We start from the raw sequence: 24,331 nt of genomic DNA, 5'->3' as shown, positions 1-24,331 counted from the left end.
TCCTAATATTACAACACCAAAGCCACAGCCTCATGGATTCCTTGGAAAAATGAATGACAAAAATATGCTGGGAAGCATTTTTCATTAGCAGCTGTATTAAGTCAAGACTGGCAGGCATATTACACAGGCCACAAAACAAGTACCTGTATTTACACGTGAGACTCATTTGCTGCATCTCAAAATTGCCTAAAAAGCTTTAAGCCTCTCACACTCTTGACATTTCTATGGCAAGTTTCACTCTCTGAGGCAGTGAATACATTCCTAGAGTTTAGCTGACTCAAACCACTGAATTAAACTAGTTCTGAATGCCCATGAACTCTGACACCAAGTTATACGATACTTCCAGAATTAGGTCAAATGAAGTTAAGACTACAGGTGAAAATGTGGAATATATAAAGTATATATATATAAAGTATATATATATATATATATATATATACACACACATACTTTTTGAGAGTAAACCCATGTGTGTAGACAGTCACTTACTGGACTGAGTTTACTATTAGTTATAAAGACCAAAATCTGGCAAACAGAGCAAAACCAGTTCAAATTAACTGTAACTGTGCCAACTCATTGAATAGTAAATCTTAACTTTAAAAAGCTGGCAAAGAATGTTCTGTAGGACCACCGAAGTCTCCTAGAGGCACCTGTCGCCAGCAAGGCATAAGTAAGCTTTAATTCCTCCATTTAAGTTAAATACAAAACAAAAAGTGTATTGGGTAACTATGGCTTTGCAATTTCACATTCACTGACTGGATAAAAGGAAAAGTTTCAAGCTGATTGACATCACTTGCATTCCTTGGAATTTGTTTTTTTGATGCTGACAATGAAGGAATTTGGGGGCAGGGGAAGAAATAAAATACCCGACTCTACTTTAGGAGTTTGCCACAAGGCTTTAGATGTACCAAGCAATCCATCTAATTTGGGAATACTTGACTGGACTACCATTAAGTTAACAGTTATCTCGGATTTTGCTAATTCGACCAACACCCCCAAGGTCTGCATTTTTTTTTTTAAGGAGCTCTTGTTATGACAAAGTCATCCAGTGCTAGTTTTGGTACCACAGAGATTGTTTTGTCAAGCAATGATAATAAGAGGTTCTTGAATGGTAAAGCAGATATCTCATGTCATTTAGCTCTCATGTTTGATTCCTTCAGGTGATCTTCCCTGTCTGATCCAAAAGATCTGTAAAAATTTCCCTGCCCTGAATAAAAATACTGTTTTTCAGAAGTATGAGATGACATATTGAGCAAGTCAATGAACATCACAGCAGTTATCAGAATAATTTAATAGTGACTAGTCTAATGATGTTGCCAGCTGATATGCCAGTTAGGAAACTGGGAGAAGACTGGCAGCTCTGTATGTAGTCATGCCCTCCCTTAGTAAACCAGACACTTAACATTTGCAGCTCTGCAGAGATGACTATGCAATCAAGTCTCATGATCTAGAAGCATCCCCCTGCCACTGCAATCACCTAAGAAAACCTCTAATTTCCACCCATGTCTTTTGAAGTATCAGATGTGGAAGACTGGCTAGTGAAATACTCAGAGACTGTAGAGAGATGCCTTTCTTGCAAAGCTGGCTCATATGACCTATTCAATGGTTTGAGACAAACTGATTGCCAGATTTACAATTCCCCTTACCTCACACAGCAGGCAGACTTTCTCACAGGCATTTCTAAGCTGAAGTACAGATTACTAGTTGCTGAAGATTTTCTGATACACATTTCTCTGACTCCAAAGACCTTAAAATGTATGTGATTTCTACCCTTTTTAGGTGTTTGTGTTATGCTGTACCCTTTAAATAAATATTTCAGTCTTTCAGGGGCTTGCTAATGTCACAGGCATTTGCAAGTTAGATTCTAGTAGCTCTTGAATGAACTTGTCTTACAAAGGGCAGATGAGCTCAGCCTCTTCTGACCTTAAATTCCATGAAAACTATCATATCAATACATCCATTGTAAGCAGCAGTGGAAAGGCAACCTAACCACGCAATGAAAATATACACCCCAACCGCTAACAGTGAACAGCACTGAGTAACAAAGATCTGTACTCATAGCTTCAAGATGATTGACTTGGACCCTTCATCAGTTCAGTTGCAGAAATCAGTGCAGAGGGAATGATACTGAAGCTAGGTCAGTGCTAAAGGAGTCTAGGCTGCTCTCTCTCCCATTATGCTTGGCAGAATTTCCTCAGAGACTTTATGAACTATACTGTACACTGTACATCTCAAAATCTTTCTTTAGGTTCAGAGGGACCTTCCTGGCTTGACTTTATTTCTAAATGTCCTTTTTTTGTGAGTACATCTATGGCAGGTCTCTTCTTCAGGTGATCTTCTTTACGCTGGCCTCCAAGACTGCCATTCCACTATGACTGAAGGCAGGATGAAGCCCATTTGCCTACTCTCAGCATTCTCAATCATCCCTCATATTCTTTTGTAATTTTCTCCAGGAGACAAAGTCTGAATTGTACAACACATCATTACCTTTTTGACGAAAAAGTTACGTACAAAGACCCACTTAACATCAAGAAACAGATGAAAATACCTGTTGTATCCATCTTCCAGAAGAATTAATTTAGTGCAGAACACAACAAATTTGAGACCTGCGTATGGAAAAGTTCTACACAGAAAGGCTGACAGTATTCAGTGCAATGGGCCAAGGCAGCATACAACAACATTGTATAAGATCAGGTGACTCCTGAAGAGCTTTAACCAGATTAAGAATTAGTACTGCATAAATAAACCAAGTTCCACCTCGGTTCTATAGGCAGGAAACAGAGCACTAAAGGAGGGTCTCTGTCACCCTGTCTCTTATGGATGACCTCTGATAATGTAAACTAACACTCCAACTTCATGTGGATGAAGAATAAAAAGATGACACTATGAAATACAGCCAAATAAAAAACTTTTTCCACTTTAGACATTTAATCTTTGCCTCACTAAACTGAACAGGAATTTCTCTTGACTTCACTGGATCTTGCCCTTTACACAAATACATGCTTCAAGATGGCCTACATAAGACTGTACTAAAAGCAAAAAAGTTTAGAAAGGTTGCTGTGGCATAGCTGCGTATAGCACAATAATTACCATGTTGAAGTAAGACCGGATTTTGACCCCTCTTGCCAAATCCCAAACTATGACGTTTCCATCATGTCCAGCAGAGAAGAGAACTCTTGGATCAAATGGATGAGGTTCAAGTACAAAGACTTCATCTTCATGTCCCTGAAATTAAAGATACAAGACAACAAACAAGAGGATTGTCTCAAATACTTACCGAGCAACTCAATACATTAACACTAGCAACCACAACATTAACCTATGAAAGTGTCCAACAAAGTATGAGAATTTTTTTTTTAGCAGTGTATCATACTCTTTCCAATTGCAATTTTAGGTTCCTAATAAGTATGCCAAGTATGTCACCTTCACAACAAGTATGTCCTAATACTTTCACCATTATTTTAAAATATTAAGAGTCCACAACATTCAGTATTTTTGGTATTAATGCTCTGCAGATTTCAATTTGTTCAGGCAGAGCAGCAGTTAGCAACTTCATTTAGATCCATAAAGAATCAAATATTAACTATAATTTAGAAACATCTCCAAAATTAATACAAAATTTTAAAGCTTTGTATAAATATTTCCATCTCTAACAGAGTGTCGAGTTACCTAGAGTCACCTACTTTCTCAGTTAAAAAAAGAGTATACGATTTGTTCTAGCTAGAAGACTTTTTTTTTTGTATTCGTGGAATGATTAGGTTGCAGAAGTGTCTGTTTAAACAGAGCAAATTTATCCATGAATGGTATTTTGAAACATTTGTCACATTAAATAAAGGTAAAAAGAAAGAACTGTTTCCCTCTCTCCTTCAAGATAACACTTTAGGAAAAGAAGTCCAAGATTAGTTTCATACATCTTGAAGAGAAATGGTTATTTGTAACTTTAGAGTTTTATTTTCTAATAAGCAGCTGACAGACATCTCTATTACACTTCAATTATCTGAAAACATCTGCTAAGGCAGTTTTCAAACAGAAAAAAAAGGCACAAAAAGGAGAATTTTGATGATGTATAAATAAAATTTGCATTCAGGATTGATAAATCAAGACGGAAAACCTTACCATGAGAATATGAATGAGCTGACCAGTGAAAGAATTCCAGACTTTCAGAGTCATGTTATTTACTGCAGTTATAACAGAGTTGTCATGTCGGTCCCATGCCACCATGGTCACCTTGAGCTTTGTGATTTTATCTTCAACTCCTTGTAAACTTTGTCTAAAACAAGAAAGCAAAAGGTTTCAAGGCAATCCTAGTTTGCCAAAATATTTTTATTTCCCTAAAAAGTGCAAATACTTATGTATTTTGCTTTATTAAGAACAGAAGCATTACTACTTCTAGAAACTAGAGAAATTAAAGATATTTTCCATTATGTAGCACATACAAGAACAGAAGAATCATACATGCTTAAACAATTACTGTAGGGTCCTCTTACTATCTTAGAGCTAATATGTTGATCTGTTTTTCCAGAAAATGCCCTCTGATACATGACTTCACCCAAATAAATTCTATAACTGCATTATTTGTTGTGACATTTGAACAGCAAAAATCCAAACTGGTCAACCAGTGAACAGTGATTTGTCCTGGAGAGCATTTGTAATAAGTAGTTCTCAATATGGAGAGACGTATTTTGGTATCATTAAATGAGTTAAATTCTCAGGCTATATTTAGTACTATACCACCACCCTTACATCACTTTACTATCAGTAATAATGGCACTTAACCTTGCGTGTATTTTATTTTTATCCCTATGAAAACCAGACTCTAGCCATCTGTAATATAATCTATCAGAATACTCCAAAATTACATTTTTATCAGTGTGGTTTAAAGAGGAATCACCACTGCATTCTCTAGCACATTAATTTCTGAAAAAACATCAACCAAATGCAACAACAGCATGTTACCACCAAGTAGGCAGACAAAATATAAAATCTTCCATAGAGTAAGCACTACAATACATTACACAATAGTATCTATTGTAAAACTCAATATTAGAAAATGTAGTTATAGCCAGATTCCTTTCTAGACTCAATACTGAAACCCAGGAGGCTTTATAAGCTGAATTCACTCTTTCTTTTTAGAGCAATTTCATTTTCTTTGATAAAATTGTGCTTGTGCAGAAAAGATCAAATTTGGAAGTGTACTTATCCCTCCAGTCAAAAGGACAGAACAGAATTCCGCTAAAGGTGCTTTACTGAAATGAGCAGTTGAGTTTCTCAAAGAAGTTCATCATTTGTGACCACAAGGAAGAAGAACCCATTCCTGTTTCTCCCAGAATCAGTTAAAACTGAGAATTTTTACAGGCTGCATTTCAAGAGAGAGTAATGCAGTCTGTTCTCAAAGTGTCGGTGTTTTAGACACTCTTGAACAATGGTTTTAGATTTATGTTTTGTTGCATCTGTCCATAACTAACAGATATCCTCTGATCTAAGTATTTAACTACATTATAGTTTATTTAGCCTTCTCTTCCATGGCTGTCTTGGTCTTTCAGACATCTTTCCACAGAATTACTCCAGAAATAATTTCCTTTTTCCACAGAATTACTCCGGAAATCATTTCCTTTTCTTTTTTTCTTTCTCTTAAATGTCATCCTTCAAACCACTCAGTATCATGAGTAAGGGAATAAAGGTTTACCCTCAAACCCATTATAAGTCTTTCTAATGTATGTCAGTTGGAAAATGTCTCCTCCATGCCAAAGTAAAGAGGTGCAAGTCACAATTCCCTAAGTTGTTCTCCATCTTCAAGTCTTCTTTCATGCTTGTTCTAGTGCACAAAGTTTCGCGGACTTACAAAGCCATGTAAATTCTTAGATTGTTTTAACAAATAAGAACTCATTACATAGGAAGGGATTTATTTGCTCTGGCATGTGGTATGAAAGAACTCAACACTGCTTTTCTGGGCATCTGGATATCTTATCACAGTAAGTCTTAAAGTACTAAATGCAAGCAGTCTCAAGAACAGATCTGATCTGATTTTCTTGCTCCAGAAATAAATACCTATGTAGAAAGCCAAATAAATTTGACCTTTAGTGGCTTTTAAGTATCTTTTAGTCTTTTAATCTAATGGAAATACTGGTGGAGCTACTATCAGGACATGTTAGTTTCCACAGCTGAATATGTAGTCAAATATTTGTTTTCATTGGACTTCAAGAGCTAGACAAGCATAGTGTGCATTTAAAGCAATAATAATTTAAGACGGCCTTCCCCTCATTTTCTTCTTTGCACTCTTTTTTTTTAATAAATCAGCAAATTATATTAACGTCCTTCAAGTATCTGTCCGATAGCAAAACATTTTACATCACTTACCCTGCTGGGCGAGTAGCCATATCTAACAAAATGCTTTTCCATTCCCTTCGCTTAAATTGCCAGATTCGTGCTGTTCCATCACGGCTTCCACTCACAAATCTAACAAAAGGGGAAAAAAAGTTACTCAGAGATCAAAGGCAGATCTGTACAGAAAGGACACTTGAAAAAAGATGTTCCAGAACTTAGAACTCAGAAAAGGTAGCTGCAAGTAAGAAGTTCAAACAGTGTCAGAATGATCTATAACTGGTTTGAGGTGAAAAACACTTCACGTACCAGCAAAAAACTGAAATCTTGGAAAAAGCAGAACCTGCTTCCCTATCCTGAGCCCCTTCCAAACTAGCTGGACTTTGATCTTTGGTGCACCTTGCAGAGTTGTGATGCTCTGGCACAGGGACACCATCATCCCACGAGCACTGAGAAACTGACCCTACCACACCAGGTAAAGCTAAGGAAAAAATTTAAGGGGTGAAAATAGTTGAAGGGCCTGGAGAGCCCTGCAAGCAGAAGTACAGACATGATTTTAAGCAAAGCCTACTCCAAATAAGTAGCAAATACTTATCTGAATAGTTCTCTCCCAATTTGAGTTTCTCCCTCACCTTCTTCTTCCCCCTTTTTGGGTGTAGGGGTAGAAGGAGGAAAAAGAGGTGGAAGGAGCAAAATGGAACTTGGTTTACAACTATTTATATCACAATAAAAGTATACATTAGAACATCAATTAAGTGTCAGAAACTTCATAACAAACTGAAATGATTTCTTTAGCATCCTTCATATCCAACACCTAGAACTGAAAGTGAAACATTAAAAAAACATTAGGCTAGCTAAACAAGATACTGCTAGATCTAGTTTGATAGCTTTTCTGCATCCAGAAGTCACTTAACTGAAATAAGGTTTAAATATTTAAATATATCTAAAAACACATGTATTTTATATGAGTATATACATACTTTTCTTAAGAAGAAATTTCAAGTATTTTTATACTCCTTAGTTTTGACAAATTCAAAATACTTTGTTCATTACAATGAAAACAACTGTAAAACTGAAGTAATATTATTAAACCAGAAGCGAGGATCCAATAGTTACAGATTATTTTACTAGATGAACCTGAAAACGGAAAGCATTTTGAATATCTACATCCAGAAACTGGTATTTACGAATGTCCAGAAGGTCAAAAAAAACAGCTCTGAATAAAGAGTGCACTTACCTGCTACTGCTATTAGAAAACTGAATGCTGTCAACTTTGTCCTATATAAAAAAAGAGTAACAAAAGAAAAAAAAAATCAAATATTATTCCAAATTATCCAAATTTATTCAAATTCTTATTTTAAGCAAATACATATGTAATTTTAAAGAAGTATTTACAGTATGAAACTCCAACTCTGATATCTTCTCTGGCTGACCTGATCCAAAGAAATAAACCCTAATGATGTGATCTGTACTCCCAGTGGCCAAAAACATTCCACCTGAGAAAAAAACAGATAAGTCTTAAGAAAAAACAGCATTCTAATAGTATTTCAGTATTTTCAAATGGCTGTAACATCAACACTTAAATTAATTCCCTTAAATTTAAGGCTGAATCCCATTTCAGATATGCCTGTAACGGACCTTTAAGTTTAAAAAAAAAAAAAAAAATTTAGAAACTCAAAAGTTTAACTGGAGTTGAATTACCTCACATTGGCTGTCATAGAAATATGCATCTGCAGATAGATCTGAAAGATCAGCTAAGTACAGCTATTTGCTTCAACTAAGCCCTTAGAAGCCTCAATCTTAACAAAAAATTGAATGGAATTAAAGCTCTAGTACACTTTCTGAAAGTAAGTTTCCGTCATTTTGATATTTTATCCAATTATTTATGTTGCATTCTTCAACTGCTAGCTCTGGAATTAATCATATACAGACCATGAGAACCCGGTAATCAACACCTTCTTGTCCCAAATTCCATCTCAGATAAAGCTGACTCTCAGAATCACTCTGAGAAAAATGTATACATTGTGTTTTAAAAGACTTGTAGTCACAAGAGAGTTACTTTCAACATTTTATATTTAACTGGTTTCAAGAATTTCCATATCACCAAGAACTAATGCATATATTCTGAATTTCTATTTTAAATATTTGGGTTTTTTTCATAGCTACTGTAATTCAATTCCACCTTATTAAAGCAATATGCTGCAGTAATTATATTACACTTCATTTTAACTCTTCAAATGACTTCTTATATTGATACAAAAAAGAAAAAGGAAAAGAACAAAAAAGTATTTTACCAGCACTAAAAGAAGAACAGATCATTTGGACTCCAGGCCGAGGGCGTTCTGTAAACTTTGTTGGCCTTGGACTACAAACAAAGAAACAGTTAAATGATTTCCTAATAGAGCTTCAAAAAATAAGTATCTTAGAAATAAATCACAGAAGGTCAAAATTAAATATGAAGGAACAGATGGCTGCCCAACTATAAACAATTTCATGTGACTATGCTTCATGATTGGATCTTTAGGAAACTAAGACATTGAGATGAACTAAGTAATCCATGTATCAAGGCGAGTTTTATCACAACTTCAATCCCATTCCCCTCTCTCCTCTAATATTGCTATACAAAACACTCTTCTTAAGTCATCAGCAAAGCAGAACAGAAGACACTACAGCCAGTTGCCCAGGATGTTCAGTTTTAAACCACTGAGTGAACTAAAACTCTGTTTTGTCCTGCAGCACACTGCAGCTTTCACAACAGAGAAACAAGGCCCGGTGCTCTTCATAGAAAATATATTTAAACAAATGCAGAGTTTCACAGTATTAGAAGACATATATTATTTGTGGGCTAGTTTCAAATAGCACCCAAAGAATGTCAGGCTAGTGGTTAGAAATTTGTAAGGAATTTTACTTAATGGCCTGTGCGTCATTTTTGGCTTTTCAAAACCTGATGTGCAAGCACGACTAAAGCTTCCATGGATTTTATACACTTTAACAGTGTATAAAAACGAAACAAAAAAATCAGATCGGATTCTTCAGTCAGTACTTCAATTCTGCTCATGCACTGCAGCAACCTCAAATCAGTAGGTGGTCTTGCATAGTATGCCATCTGCAGTCTTCAAAGAATAAGCTTACTAGAGAACAGCAGTGTTACACCCACAAGTGTCATCACTAAAGATTTGTCTTTACATAAAAGAATGAATATTCATAATTTATCAATTTTTTTAAAGCAAAATGGTCCATATAATTCATTTCAGCTGAACGCAGATGCATGAGACCTTTCTCCACTAATCAGCTATTGCTATCTCAAATAAAGTAATAAGCCTTAAACTTCGGGGGGTCCCTACACACAAAGCAGAGTAATAAAAACCAGGAATACCACTTAAGAAATCTTTCTACAAACTGTCCATTCCGTGTAGGCTGTTTCTGTGAACCTTCCTGTAGGAGTTTTAAGGTAACTCCCTGCAGACTCCTACCAAGGAAACTTCACAAGAAGTTACACTAAACAAGACAAAGATCCACTCTACAAAACAGCTGAAACCCTTTTTAACTGAGATACTAACGTAAAAAGAACTATCAGATGATTCAATATGCAGCTTACATAATTTGGAGCAAGTGTAAATAGATAAATAGGCTGCTCTTTTCTTCCACTGTGGTTTGTGAACTCTGCCTTTGGAGATAGGACAACTGCAAAATAGAGCAAGTATGCACTTACATTCTAGTTTGAATAACCAAATTAAATTCTCCAACTTATGACTCTCTAATGTCTGTTATTTTTTTCAGATTAAGTGCCTTCTGCTTAAGAAAACTACACTGATGACAATTAAGAATCAACACCTTGTCCAAAACAGGAACATCAAAATCATCAGCATGTGTTTTTCTTAAGTTTTTTCCCTCTTTTTAAAATTATGAGGGGAAAAAATAGAAAAGAAGCAAAGCAACATTCTAAGCTCCTCTACCCAAAACTGTGAGACGGTTCTGCTGCCTTGTTCATATGGTCTACCAATAACAGACTAACACTGGAAACTTGTGATCCAAACAGGTGGCAGAAGAATAACAAGAAAACTTCAGCATCTCTTTCAGAGATACATATGCAAATATTTTGCAGTGCAACTAATTTAACTTGGATGCACTGACTAGATGTAATAACTCTCCCTTAAATTTGAGACAGATTATTCTTCAATTTCTGATGACCCAAGGCTGATTTTTTCTCTCTTATACCTACTGTCAACTGATACAGGATCTGACTCTTGTGCTTTATACCATCATCCAGAATAGCAACAGGGAAAGTAAATATCGGGAAAAGTTGTGATTGCCTAAATTTTTAATTGATTTCCCATCTTGTTTGGGCCACATTCATTGACTTCCTTACCTGCACCAACAACCAACCTTACTGTTCTTCTATTTGGAAACCAAATTAATCTACCTGGAATATTACTGCTTTCAGGCGTACATGAGAAGGGCCTGGTCTTTTGGTCCTGCTTGAAAGCTCCCATTTCTCTTTCCTGGGATGGGAGTGGTGCTAGAACCCAGATAGAGGGCAGCAAGCTCAGAGCCTGAATAGCTGTGGTAAGGATCTGATTTTCTCTGCCAGCTTTCCTCCTTTTCAGAGATACTTATCAGAAGCAAGCCTGTATTTTTTGCTACAGCGATACAAGGACACTTCCCACCCCACCAGTTATTCTCTCTTCCAGATGGCCTATACATCATGTTTTAAAAAATAACCTCACAAAGGGACTTATGAAAAACATTAACATTAATCTTTCCTTCCTGTGATGCTTTTATATTGCTGGCACTCGTTTTCCCCTGACACATTACAGAACCGATGTAGAGGGAACTTGCCATGTTTCTGCAGTTCTGGAAGCAGATCCAGATCTAAAGGTCTAAGGAAGTGCAATCACCCCATGCAATGACAACCACAGTTCGAGACGCTTACAATTAGCACATTAAGTAAAACCTCCTGTGACTAACAAATTCCCCTGAATCAGTATACTGTTCAATTCAGGAAAGTTACATTAAGACTTTTCTGGGTGTCCAACTATTTTGATATTTTAAATGACACGGTTAGGTTCCAGCTCTAAAATACATATCTGTTTCTTATTTAGACTTTATCATATTTTTATCAAGCTTCAGTTTGGATCTAAAAGCATTAATTACTTAAATATATAACAGCTCTACTAAGTTCAAACAAAAATCTAAGCATCCTGCCTCCGAATTAGGCAAAACTGGATGTGTAAGAGCAGAAAAAGCCCACAGTGATGCCCTTTAATATCTTCATATAACGCATAAAACCCTGTGGAGAGGAGTTTCATAACTTAACTGCACGTTTTGTAAAAAAACATCTCTCTCCAATTTGAAATTGGCTACCTTCATTTTGAACTCTCTAGTACAATAAGGGCCAACAAGCAATTACGCATTATATGCCCTCCTCCAGACACTCATGACTGTATATGTCTCATCGACATGCATTCATTTTTTTCCAGACTGAAGAAACACAGCTTAAACAGTTCCGCTGTCTTCTCAAACACAACTTATAAAATACTTCCAGAACAGAAGGTAAAGATGGTACAAATTCCAGTCTCAAAATCTACTCCGCACTCTGTCATGCAACATGAATCACGTGTATGACTCGGGTTACCAGACCACTTCCTTGTTGTGCTGCATGAGCTAAGGAACTAATCTGTTTTCTCAGTGCCGCTGTCTGATCACATCTGCTGCAACTACTTACGCATGAAGTCATTACTCAAAAAACTTTTATTCCTTTAATATCTACTGAGTGCACCTCACTGAAAATTTTTATTCTACTGTTTACCTATCACCATAGAAAGGAATTAGTTGAGAATCCCCTATCATAACCGATGCCACCTTTCTCAGTCCTTAAGCTTCACCTCAAGACAAATCCCATCCAACACCATGATTCATCCAAACATCCATGATTTCTAAACATTCATCTCCAAGCTCATATATAGGACAACCCACTTAAGTCTCATGGATTTGTTTCAAAATTCAATCCCATAGACTCAAACTTTACTTAGGAAAAGAAGAAAAAAAGAAAGGAAAAAAGAGAGAGAGAGAAGCATGTGGGCTCAAAAGGTTTACAAATCAGGCAGATTTCATCTTGTCAGCAAGAGCTCTGACTTCAGAGACCTCAAGAAAAATAATGTGGTAGCAACTCCTCTCCTTCAGACATTAAAAACAAGCATGCAAACCATCTCCTCCTCTCCTCGGTAAGAAGAGTCTTTCTTTGATTACAGCATGCATGAGCAGCTGAGGACTAGCAGCCTGAGAAGCACCTTCATCTGCAGTAGTGAAAACAGCCAAAACACTCAGAAAGCATCAAAATAGTGAAGGTCCAGATAACTAGAGGAGTATCTAGGCAAATGTACCTACAAGCCCTGCATAATCTTGGCACAGTGCAAGAAAGAGATTCTAACAGCAATTACCAAAACTGTAAGAAAACGGAACCTGCCTGCTACAAGAATATACCTGTAAGAACACATCCCATCCCCAAAGCTAAATCACTAACGATTACTAAAACAACTATTTCCCATTGTAAGCTACAGATGTTTTGTGATAAAGGAAAAGAAGGAGCAAAAAGCATTTGAAAGCCATTGAACAAGTTAATTTTTAAAAGTATCTCTATTTGAGGGTCCTGACAACATTTTTATTTTTATACCTTGAAGGTAGAAACATCAGGCTCAACTTCAGCCACAAATAAACAGCTGCCCAAGAATTCTGCCTCCTGCCATGCTACAGTAAAAAGCAACTATGAAAAAGGCAATACAGATAAGAAAAAATATCAAAACTACCCTAACCTAATTTGTATTAGAGCATTACTGTCTCCTAAAAACCCCCTGATTTTCAAGTTTAAATTGCAATCATTTTATCGACATATTTTTCATTTTATTTGGGATTAAGAGATGAGAACCAAGAAAGCACCAACTTTGACATCATATTACAAAAAATCATTAGGCTTTTAAAATAAATGTTAGAGATATAGCAAAACTGGGTACAGAGTTATTTCCTTCACTCCACAAAATGCTATATTATCAACTTAGTCCTTAAAAGATAAGTAAGCAAGCTATAGCTACATCAGAAACAGATCACATCCAACAATCACATAGTGAATCAGCCAGTGACAAGTTTTTTTTAGTCAAATTTTTCTCCAACATTTGTACATCACTCTTAATTACAAATAAAGAGATAGCAACAAATAAAATAGCAACTAACTTTATTTTAAGGGTGCCAGCATCCCACAGCCAAAAGCATATTGTTCCATCTGCCCCGGTTGAAGACAAATATCTCTTTGAGCCACTGCACAGTGGAGAGAACTGGAGGTGTGAGGGAAGAAAAAGAAAAGGTCTCCTGTTAATCTGTTCCAGCTGCGTCAAGAAGTTCCTCAAGTCATTGACTTCTCCCAAAGAAAACAAACAAACAAAAACAATCAAGTATCAAACCATACTTCAGAAAAATAAATTGCAATGAACACCAAAATAACATGATACTGCTCAGTGTCACTCTTCCCTCAGAACAACCCTTCTGGGTTCCTTGCCAAAGCACTCTGGGTTCTCCCTCCCCACAACCCAAGTTGTGCAACAGCATGTAACTGTCATCAGAAAACAGCCAAAGTGTTCAGCACTGACTGCAGTTCTTACTCGATGTACCTGAGCTCAGAAGTACAGCCTACAAAGGACTGACACTTCAAAACAGAACTGCCCACATGCATCATGCAATTTTATTTAGCAGGGATTATGTCTGGCATTTTTCAAGGGTCAGGCATTTTGACAATAAACACATGTTATTTCACAAGGAGCACCGTGAAAATTCCTTCTTGCTTCACTGGCTTAAGTTGCCAGGCAAGCATTTTTATTACACAGAACATTCTCAGGTGGTTCCTTTTTCAGTCAAATAGGCATTTTCTTATTGCTCAGGTGAGTTCACAAAGCAAAAACCTACCTGCAATGATGTTATAGATGCACTGTGGCCCTGCAGAACTGCTAAGGGTGCACAAGTTCGAAGGCACCAAACTCTGATCATTTTATCACAGCTTCCAGCAGCTATCATGGTGTTTTCATAGTTCACTGCCATATCAGATATTTCAGCTGCATGTCCTCTCAGGGTTGCCAACAACCTTCCATCATCTGTTGCCCAGATTTTTACAAGGCAATCATCTGATCCCTAGAAATAAGGTAGAAATAATTTCAACCATACCATTAGCTGTTTTGATGTTACAGTTAAGTAACACAATGAACTGAAAAACAGAACCAGTGGCACACATAGATAAATATTCCCTTTCCATGCTTTTAAGCTTTTCACACTACATTCAAAACACAACATGAGATTATGCTAACTCTCAACTGTATATACAAAGCATGATGCATTTATAATAACGATCACAAACCCTACAGCAAGTTGGATTTATGCTCTTCAGTAAGACACTTTTTTCAAAATGCCAGCACAAACTGAAGAAGCTGTTGCAATACATTAAAATGAAAATTTACGTTAAACATGAAAATGAATTATGAATTGGTACTGTGTTTGGCATGTAGCATTATACCCACTTACGTTCCTTATCTTTCTAGTTTGACCTTCATGCCCTACCAGCATTTTTAGTAACACTGTAACAGCTGCTTGCCTGTGTGCAACAAATTCACAGCCCTAGCAAAAATTTCAGAACTCAGCCCTTCATTTTTCATCACATTTCTGCACCTCCCCTAAAAGTCTCAAAGCCTTGCACCTCACTGAACACAACGACATTTGAACACTGCATGGAAGACACTGACAGAGAAGATCTGCTATAAACACTTCATTCATTTGCTTAGGTTGAGAAGCGATATAAAGCTCAGTGTTGGGTTTTAACATCTGGAGCACCAATCTGCTACCGGACACTCACAGGAGCCACAGCACATTACAATGTGACACCATCATTATAAAATTTCACCTGGGTTTTTCCTCTTCCATTTACTTATAGTGCCTCTGCACAAGTTTACCTAGTATTTATTCTTTAAAAAGTCAGAAGGCGGGGCAATACTATCATCCACCTTTTATAAAAAAGGTATCCAAAGCACAGGGACCAACAGCCAGATTCTTAAAAGACTGGTAAGCCTTCAGTGAATGTAAGCATCTAACAATAAAGTCTTAAAAATATTTAGAGGCTATGACCCTATTGTCAACATTACAGCTTTTGTAAACAGGTAAATTACATATTTTCCTTATTTAGTACACTCTTTGGTCTATATTCACGTAACTATAGAAGTCCCACAGTGCCATGGTTTAATTTAGCTACTGTTCTGGGCAGCCCTGTCCCAGGACACCAATACACAGCTTGGGAAGTTCTCACCAACACAGCCACTATGTGTGAAACAGAGCTGTCCCACCAGACAGCTAGGCAAACGCTCCAGGAAACACTTTCAACAGGAACCCAGATACATGCTGCAGTTAGTGGAATGCATTAAAGGATTTGGAAAGCTTCTTTGTTTTTTTTTTTTTCTTTTTAAAATAAATACGAGCCTGTTTACGTATGTTAATGCTGATGAACAGACAACTTATTTCCCCTTGTTTCCTTAACTTCTTTATGTTGTTAGTACCTAAAAACTCCTCAGTTCTCTACCTGAAAAAGGTAGCTAAATTTTACTCAATACACTAGTTCAGATTCAAAACTACTATCTGGGAGAAGGAGGAGAACAGCATACCTGCAGTTCTTCCCACCTCTTGCCATCCTGGCCTGCCCCTCCTGAAGACCCTGGATCCATCCAAGGCAGCACCCCAGCCCTGTGAGCTATCCCACCCCACCCCACCTGTTGGGTCCCAATGAGATCATAGCCCTGCAACTACACACAGAATTCCAGTTCCTCTGGCTTTTCTCCACAGCGCATGCATTACTGTACAGGCACCTAGTCAGGCTGATTTCTCAAAGTGTGAAAGCTTTCCCCATAATGCACTTCTTCACCTGTGTGTGTACACTTGGGACGGGCACCCTCCAGCTCCTTTTGTTGTTTTCATGGTTTCTCGTGTCTACAACACCCCACCTTCTTCACTTACCCACCTGGTCTACTACTTCCTCACATGATTGGGGTTTGTTGTGTCCCACATCTTTCCTGCTCTAACACTCTACTCACCATGTTGGTTACCCTGTTAAGAAAGATGTTTTTGCCCTATATTTGCCTCATATTCTCTTCCTTTTCACATCCCTCAGTATCCATACCAAAAAGTCTCCTGTCCCCTGCAGGCTTTCAGCACCTCCACAAGTTAGAATCACCAAAGCCCTTGATACAGTTAATTTAATGGGAAGTTACTCTGTTAACACAGTTGTAACAGGATCCAAAGAAAAAAGTACCCCATAGACAAAACTGCGTAATGATCAAACCACCTCTTTGCTTTTACAGTACAAGTTCCGTAACGTGCTAGAGCACCTTACTGAGAGCCATCATTTTCCAAAGCTTTGGACAATGTGACAAGTCTCCTGAGGATTAATCTTCAATTTTTCCAATATCCTTAGGTCATTTTCATTAAAAGAAATCAGAGCAGTCTAGCAGCAAGTACAACACAAACTCTGTAACTTCTCTTAATTTCATCTAAGATAGGAATTCAGCAGTCATTTTAACCACAACACAGCAACCTAAGTATATATTAATCCAATTATTTGCCATGAATCTCAAAAGTCCTTCTGAATTACCTCAGAATTTCTTCAGAATGTATCCTCACAAACTGTAACAAGTGTTTGCAGTCTCTGTGCTCTGCCCCATCATGTCAGACTTCATTAATATGAAAACCAAGTGCTCAGGACTCTAACTTCGTTCCTTCTCTTATTCTCTCAAAATCTGTATCAAACCCTAGAAACAGCCACTTCATTTTAGATCACTAACTTTTTTTTTTAATTCATATCCACTGAACTAAGACTCAATAAATGAACCTACTATGCATCTTATTCTGTCTTTATTGCTGTATTTAGATCAGCTCAAATACTTACATAAAAAGAAAGTAAACCACCTTCAGGAACAGGTTTTAATTAATAGGCATAACTTGGGACCTCCAAGTAAGATGCACACCTACGCAGAACTTATACAAGAATAAAGAAGATTCAAAGATCTCTTATAGTTGTTCAACTGCATTTAAATGTAGTTGAATGCTTTTGAAAGGCTCCAAAACGCATTTATATTGAATACATTGAAATAGACACACAGTGTTATTTGTTGAAAAAAGAGAAGTTTAAATTATTTAGCTCAGTCACAGAGTGTTTTTGACAATCATATACACACAGGCTAATTTCACTTATAGCTCAATTTTTTTGCTTCTACTAAGTTGCTGAGAAGCTAAGCAGAAGGAAAAAGGAAAGAGTTCGTAAACAAGCTCAGTAACACACACTTCCAAATCAATCCCAAGGAACAAGTTAACATGGGTTTACAACAGAACAAGCAAACTTGCTGTTTAAAGCTTTATGAGCAGTTTAGAGAAAAAAGGTTCCTTTTTTTCTCTAAACTCTGCTTATAAAGCTCTAAGCAGATTCAGTTTTAATCTCTTTGCTTCTTTAAAACAAACATCCAAACATTCTTACAAAGTACTCCAATTTGTTTGGTTTTTTCCCATGCTACTCCATTAGTAAGTTGCCGTAACTGTTCCTGTGTTTCTAGATTCCGTATCTAAAGCTTCAAAAAACTTCAAACACTATATCTATTTGATGCAATTATTATCTGAAAAATAGTACCAGCTCATTCTGTTCTGTTGTTACAATGTGAGCATGAAGAATCTTGTGTATTCTTCTAGAAAGCGCAGTAACCACCAAAAACCCCAAGAAGTGGAAGAGACAAAGGGTGAGCATGTGTGCGTGTAAAACTGATGCTGACAAATAGCAGCCTCACCACTCAAGAGACATCTGAAAGTAGAGGAAAGCAATAGAGAAACTAAAACTTCCAGAACACTTTAGGGGGTGGAAATCACTCGCACATGGATTAATTGCTTTGTCAAAGCAGTAGATGCATGAGAACAGAATCAGGCCATTAATATTTATTGCATCATAGTCTAGAAATCTCAGACCACTGGTCCTGTTTTCCTTGGTGCTGAATGAATAAAAAAAAAAAAAAAAAAAAAAATGAAAAAGAAACACACAAACAAAAAACAAACCCACATACCCAAAACACACACCACCTCTGTCTACAGAACTATCCATAATACATAAAACATGCTTCTGCAATTCTCACATTGTACAGATCAATGTTACAAATAAGCTACTGCCTTCACAGTAAGCTTACAGTCTGCTGTCATTTTACTGGATGAACAGATTGCTTAAAGCACAGAAAGAATTAAAAAAAAAAAAAAGAATAAGACATGCAATAAACAAAACACTGCATTATGAGATCCCTAAAATGCTGCTTGCAGAACGCAACTGATGAAGAGCAATCTGCACACAGACAACTTAAAGATGTAAAATGGTCACCAAGAAAAGGTAGTTCTGGGACCTAATGCCACCTGGACGGTCCTCAGAGGTCTATTTAATAACAGCAAACCACAGAAAGAAGATCAGCATAAAAACAGCCTTATCCCTACCAGCTGGCTATAGTATAGCCACAGAGGCATGTGTTGTACACCTCCACTGCCAAGAAAAATAACTGCTAGCAAGTCTCAACAAGAAAAAAGGAAAATAAAAAAGAAAAAAAGGGAGGAAAAAAAAAAAAAAAAAAAAAAGAAGGCAAGAAAATATACTAAGGTGAAATTGTAAACTCTGCAGCATCTTGGCAAGATAACGTTATTAGAGTTCAATTCAGAGGATTCTGCCTGAACTGAATAGGACCATTCCCAACCCTTATAATACCGTTGCAGTTCTACTAGCAAGGGCATTGGCTTATCCAAAGCTCATGTTTCCAACTTTATGTCTACAGCTGCTATGAATTATGTGCCCATTAAGAATCATTTGTCAAAAGTGAATCCTAGAACAAGTTCAGCACCAAGAGAGAACTGATGACAGCATTGTCAAGGTATGGAGTAAAACTGGTTCACTTTCCTACCATTAGAGAGACTTGTGGGCGAAGTGAAACTGCCAAGAAATAAATTAATCTTGGGTTGGAAATCTTACACAACATTATTTATTATTCCCTAGAAAGAATAATCTCAGAGGACAGAATATGATAAAGGTGGGGGAAAAGGAGATAGCCACCTTTCTTTGCAGTCAGAAAGTTATAATAAGTAGTGCAGGAACCAGAAAAGGCAATGCCTGATCCTCTTATCCTGCCTGGGTTCTACAAGTCACGCCTTTCAAGAGATCCAGAACACACAATCTCAGAAATAACTACATTTTTTTCACTGATGGCTAGTTAGTCTTTTAGCTGTACCTTTGTAAGTAAAGAGGATGCCTTAATTGCAGTTATTAAAAAAAAAATACCAAGACAACAGTTTGTATATTAAGAATATTTTTTGTATATTCAGAAAAAAAAAAAACCACACACAAAAAACCAACACAAAACCAGTAAGAGGTTGATCTTCAGAAATCTTGTGAAATCCATAAAATAATACAAAAATGAAGTAGGCAAACTAAGAGCACATTCTTCCTAGTAAAGATAACATCTCCCAGAAGAGTATGCCTCAAAAACGTGCTGAGATCACTGTCTTTTCCTTTTAAATTAAAGCAGAGCATAAACAGAACTTGAATTTAGAGGCTTTCAGTCCTTCAGAGGTTAGGAGGAAAAGGTAACAGTTATGATGCATCTTCTACAACATATTATATTATATCATATCATATTAACAAATCGAAACCAACCTCTTATCTAGTTAATGTCACACTGAATGCAGGAGGTTGTAGAGTAAAAATGTAGAACAATAAATATTCCCTATTTACACATGCAAATTTAGATGCTGCCAACATGGAATGAAGTTTGACTTACTTCTGATTATAAACTCCTGTTCCTACTCACTACACTTTTTTTTTTTTTTTTTTTTTTTTTAGAAATGGCAGTGGTCTGGATTGAAAAGAATTGGCACCACTTCATCATACAGACACAATTACAACAGGACACTTCATGATGGTTTATCCACTGACTACATCATGCCAGCTACAGCAACTTGGATTTCACTGGAATGTCAAATATAACCCTTTGGCTTTCTGCTTGCCAACGACCACTTACACATCTACACAAAAAACACTGGATCTACTTGAGAACGTTGATGTAAGAAGTTCTGCCCCAGGCCCTCCAAAATGAAAATTCACCAGCCACAATTCATTTCTGTGGACACTAAATCTAGATTGAAGTAAACATGATCTAAACTGGGACCTTTTTCAAGCAATCATACCAGCACACCGCACTGTATCTGTCAGCAAAGGATGGCCAGCAAAGCTCTGGGGTGGCAGAAGCAATATTGCTCCCCCTATTTTATTTCAGGTTCTTCTCCTTTGCTTTTGGAAACAAAGTGCTGTTATGGTCAAGAGAATTCTCTCTCCTTAATCACTTTTAAAGGGCAAGGGCATGCAACAAGGAAGGATCGTTGCAGAGGCACTCAGAGGAAATTTAGAATATCCCTGGAAGTAGAAAGATTCGAGGAATGTGGGAAAGTTTTAGGAAAATGAAAAATCAGAAGACCTTAGCAAGGAGTTTTATGCAGTTCATCTAGGAAACACGAACATTAGTTTTTATTTAGAGTTGAACAGGATGAGCATAGGCAATTTTTATACTTGCACAAATAAAAATCTCTAATCCATTCTGCCATGTCACATGTAAAATAAACCCACAACAAAGATCTCTTTTCCTGATAGGTTAATCATGCATAAACTACATGAGATAAGAATTTAATGGCTATGACTGGTGAGGGATTTAGCTTGCTGATGAAAGCTAAAGAAATATTAAGAAAGTCTCCGCTATACCTGAAGATAACAAGTGAACAAATAAATGGAAGTCCATTTAAAACACTAAGTGTCTCATTCCTGCAAGCACACATCCCTCTACATGGGCAAAAGGGTGAAATACAAAATTCTTTCAAGGTGGTTTTAAATGTAAGTTAGGACTGCAATACATAAAGTAGAACTGAACCATACTTCCATCTGCATCGTCCAAGTTGTCTGCCATGAGATTAAAGAGGACACAATCAAGGTCCTGGATCCGCAAAAGTATCAATTACATCCATCATTTGTGAGAAGGCAATAAATGCAGCCAAAGTGTCCCAGACAGGCACGAACTGTGTGTTTACAAGACCTTTGGCCCTACAAAAACTGACTACTTACCAAGAAATCCAAATTACACTGACACCTGTTTTTACAATGCCCACTCCTAGGGAAACTTGCAATTTCAGTACCAATTTCCGACATCCTACCCGTATATATATATATATGTGTGTGTGTGTGTGTGTGTGTATATATATATATATTTTTTTTTTTTTACAAGCAACAGCGAAAATGAAAACAGTTACAAATACTAAGAACACCGTACAAAAAAAAGTCCCTAGGATGTCATAAAGACAATTCCTTATGAATCATCATTTGTTAGAACACAACATGTGAATTTTCAGCTTTCTAGTTTCCAACAACATGCTGTACCAAATCTAAGTATATCAGACTGTTAAACTTCAGAGTCATGCTTTAAATTTAACAAAAGTTATAGAACAGAGTCAAAATAATCTTTAATTACATATTGATTGCACTCTCTGACTTCCCAATCAAATTCTGTGGTGGTGGTGCATTCTTTTGCTTATGTTTTTGCTAGAAAAAACAAGTCCAGAAGAAACTACATAAGAAACTACATAAGAAGAATCTACATAAGGTAATTCCTTTCTACTGAAAATAACCTGTGTTTTCTGACTGAACTACAGAAATGAGCAATCACCATCACATCTAGCTTTAAGAAATGTATGCCAAAACTATTTTAACATGCAAATCAGCTTGGTTATTAAAAAGCATATTTGACAGTAACAGGAGAAAAGTATTTATCTGCTCTTGATACAAAACATCAGTATATTTAGACATACTATCTGTACTCAAAAAAAAAAATTATACTTACAGTAAATATCCGTCTGCCAGTCCGATCAAAAGTGACACAGTATACAGAAGACAGGTGTCCTAAAATTCGTTTGTGCATCTTCATGTGTTGATAGACTGCAGTTGGAACAAGGCGTTCAAGTCTGTATTTTCCATTTAGCTTTCTTGAAAACAGGGTATCCACTACCAAATGGGGAAAGAAAAAAAGATACAGTATTTGTATTAAGTTCATAAACTAAAATGCTTCTCCAGAAGGGCAAGTTTATTTCAACATTGGACCGCTTGCTGTATGAACTGCTTTCTACAGTAATTGTCTCATTTTGTCATAGTTAGGGAAAAACGTACACAAAAGTAGCCTACAATACAAATGTACAAAAAAGTACCAAACTGCAATGCAGAGCATAAAGATGCAATACAACTTTCAATGCACAAATGTACGCTTTTCACTTTATACCTAGCGTGAAAAATTCAGGACTGAGTCAGTTTCCATGGAGGAGTAAACTACCTCAAATATAACAAGCCTAAGAGCTTCCACAGTGCTATTACCTGAAGATCAGCAAACATTCAAACCTTCTCCACAGCAACCAGTTTTTTGTGGTCTACACAGCCAAACATTTATCCATCACTTGCAAACCAATATTTTTTTTAAGGATATTGTTACTCACTACAGCTAAACAAACAAACAAAACCAAAAATGTACCTGCATACTTACCAAAACCTTACATAAATATTCTGATTTTGACTAACAGAACCTTGTTCAAAGGATTTGGGATCTTTTTTGGGTTTAAAAGCTAAGAAGGTCCAGAAGCAGGATCTACTTGGTTTTAATGAAATGGAAGTCTTCAATCAAGATCTTCAGTAAAGAAAATAAAGCTCAGCATTACCAATTTTAAACCGCTACTCATGCAAAGATAAGGCAGAGTAAACAGACATTAGTCAAACAGTTCCCCATATCATCATCAGACAGAAGAATGGCAACAGCAATACACTTTGCATTCCATAAAATTGTGATGCAGCAGGTAATATGTTCAGATCTACAGCTTCTGAATAACTGAAGAGGACAAAAATAAATGCCCAACAATGTCCACAGGACTACATACACATGGAAAATGAGATCTATCCGTGCCAAGAGAGGTAGTTGATACTTCCATTATTAGCCTAGTTAGGCACTCCTTATTTATGACCAAGGCTATGTCTGTGCTAGTGAACTCAGCAGGACCAGGGCACAGATCTGGGTGTGGAATCACATTCCCTCCCCAGCATCAGCCGTGAAATGGCTGCAAAACTCTCATATCGCTGGGTTTTAACCCAGACCAGGTACACACTGTTTCATGAGTCAGCACAGGTCAAACTATACTAAATACGCAAACTGGATTGTAGCTAGTCTATAAGGAGCAAAAGCACTTAGTGGTATGGACAATTGCCAAACACATTGGCCTCAGGCCATAAGAACAGCGCTGAATGATTTCATTTAACTGCTTACATAGCCCAAGGATTCAAGGAAGTTTTCCTAGTTCAAGATGCTTTATGAAGGAGCAGGATCATTAGCTGGGGAGCCAGGCACTTTTAGTGCCACAAATGCCTTAAGGTTCTACTGTATCTTTACCCTCCCCTTATGCAAGAAAAAGATGCAGTTACATTTGCTTTATGACAAAGCTTTTCCTTGCCAACAGTCTACTTTAGAACAGCAGGAAACCAAGATTAGTTCAGTCACAAGACAAAGCTAGTTCTGGTTTCTGACAAATAATCCTACAGTTGAAAAAAAAAAACCAAAAAAAACCACACACACACCCCAAAGCCCTCTAAACACACACATAACACACACACAACCAGAATAAGGAAAGCCTTCATCATAACAATAAAGTGAGCATACACAACAGTCTCGACCTGCTCAGAAGTTACCTTTTGTTTGCTTTTAATGCAAAATGGAGACAGTTGTTGGAAATTTCTAGCAATGCCTTCAAATGAAACCACAGTAGATAGCTTTTATCACCTTCACTTGCACCAGAAAGATCAATTTCATTGTTTGGCTGCAGGAATTTATTTTTAGCTTTGTAC

The 24,331-nt window shown here is 36.8% G+C and overlaps 1 protein-coding gene across 2 annotated transcripts in view; it reads right to left on the bottom strand.

Annotated features, from left to right (window-relative positions):
- PHIP (PHIP subunit of CUL4-Ring ligase complex) overlaps positions 1-24,331 on the bottom strand; it is a 106,550-nt gene that overhangs the window by 65,134 nt on the left and 17,085 nt on the right. For both annotated transcript variants that reach the window (XM_082049330.1, XM_082049331.1), the window contains exons 7-15: positions 22,296-22,456; positions 14,275-14,496; positions 13,549-13,649; positions 8,616-8,686; positions 7,717-7,817; positions 7,559-7,599; positions 6,358-6,456; positions 4,117-4,270; positions 3,091-3,225 (exon numbers count right to left, since the gene is read on the bottom strand). In XM_082049330.1, coding sequence (XP_081905456.1) covers positions 3,091-3,225; positions 4,117-4,270; positions 6,358-6,456; positions 7,559-7,599; positions 7,717-7,817; positions 8,616-8,686; positions 13,549-13,649; positions 14,275-14,496; positions 22,296-22,456 — 1,085 coding nt within the window. The remainder of the gene's footprint in view (positions 1-3,090; positions 3,226-4,116; positions 4,271-6,357; positions 6,457-7,558; positions 7,600-7,716; positions 7,818-8,615; positions 8,687-13,548; positions 13,650-14,274; positions 14,497-22,295; positions 22,457-24,331) is intronic.

The sequence above is a fragment of the Streptopelia decaocto genome (assembly GCF_964273445.1).
Source record: "Streptopelia decaocto genome assembly, chromosome: 3".
Classification (NCBI taxonomy): Eukaryota; Metazoa; Chordata; class Aves; order Columbiformes; family Columbidae; genus Streptopelia; species Streptopelia decaocto.
The sequence above is the reverse complement of the archived record's forward strand: the minus strand, read 5'-3'. Positions and strand labels throughout refer to the sequence as shown.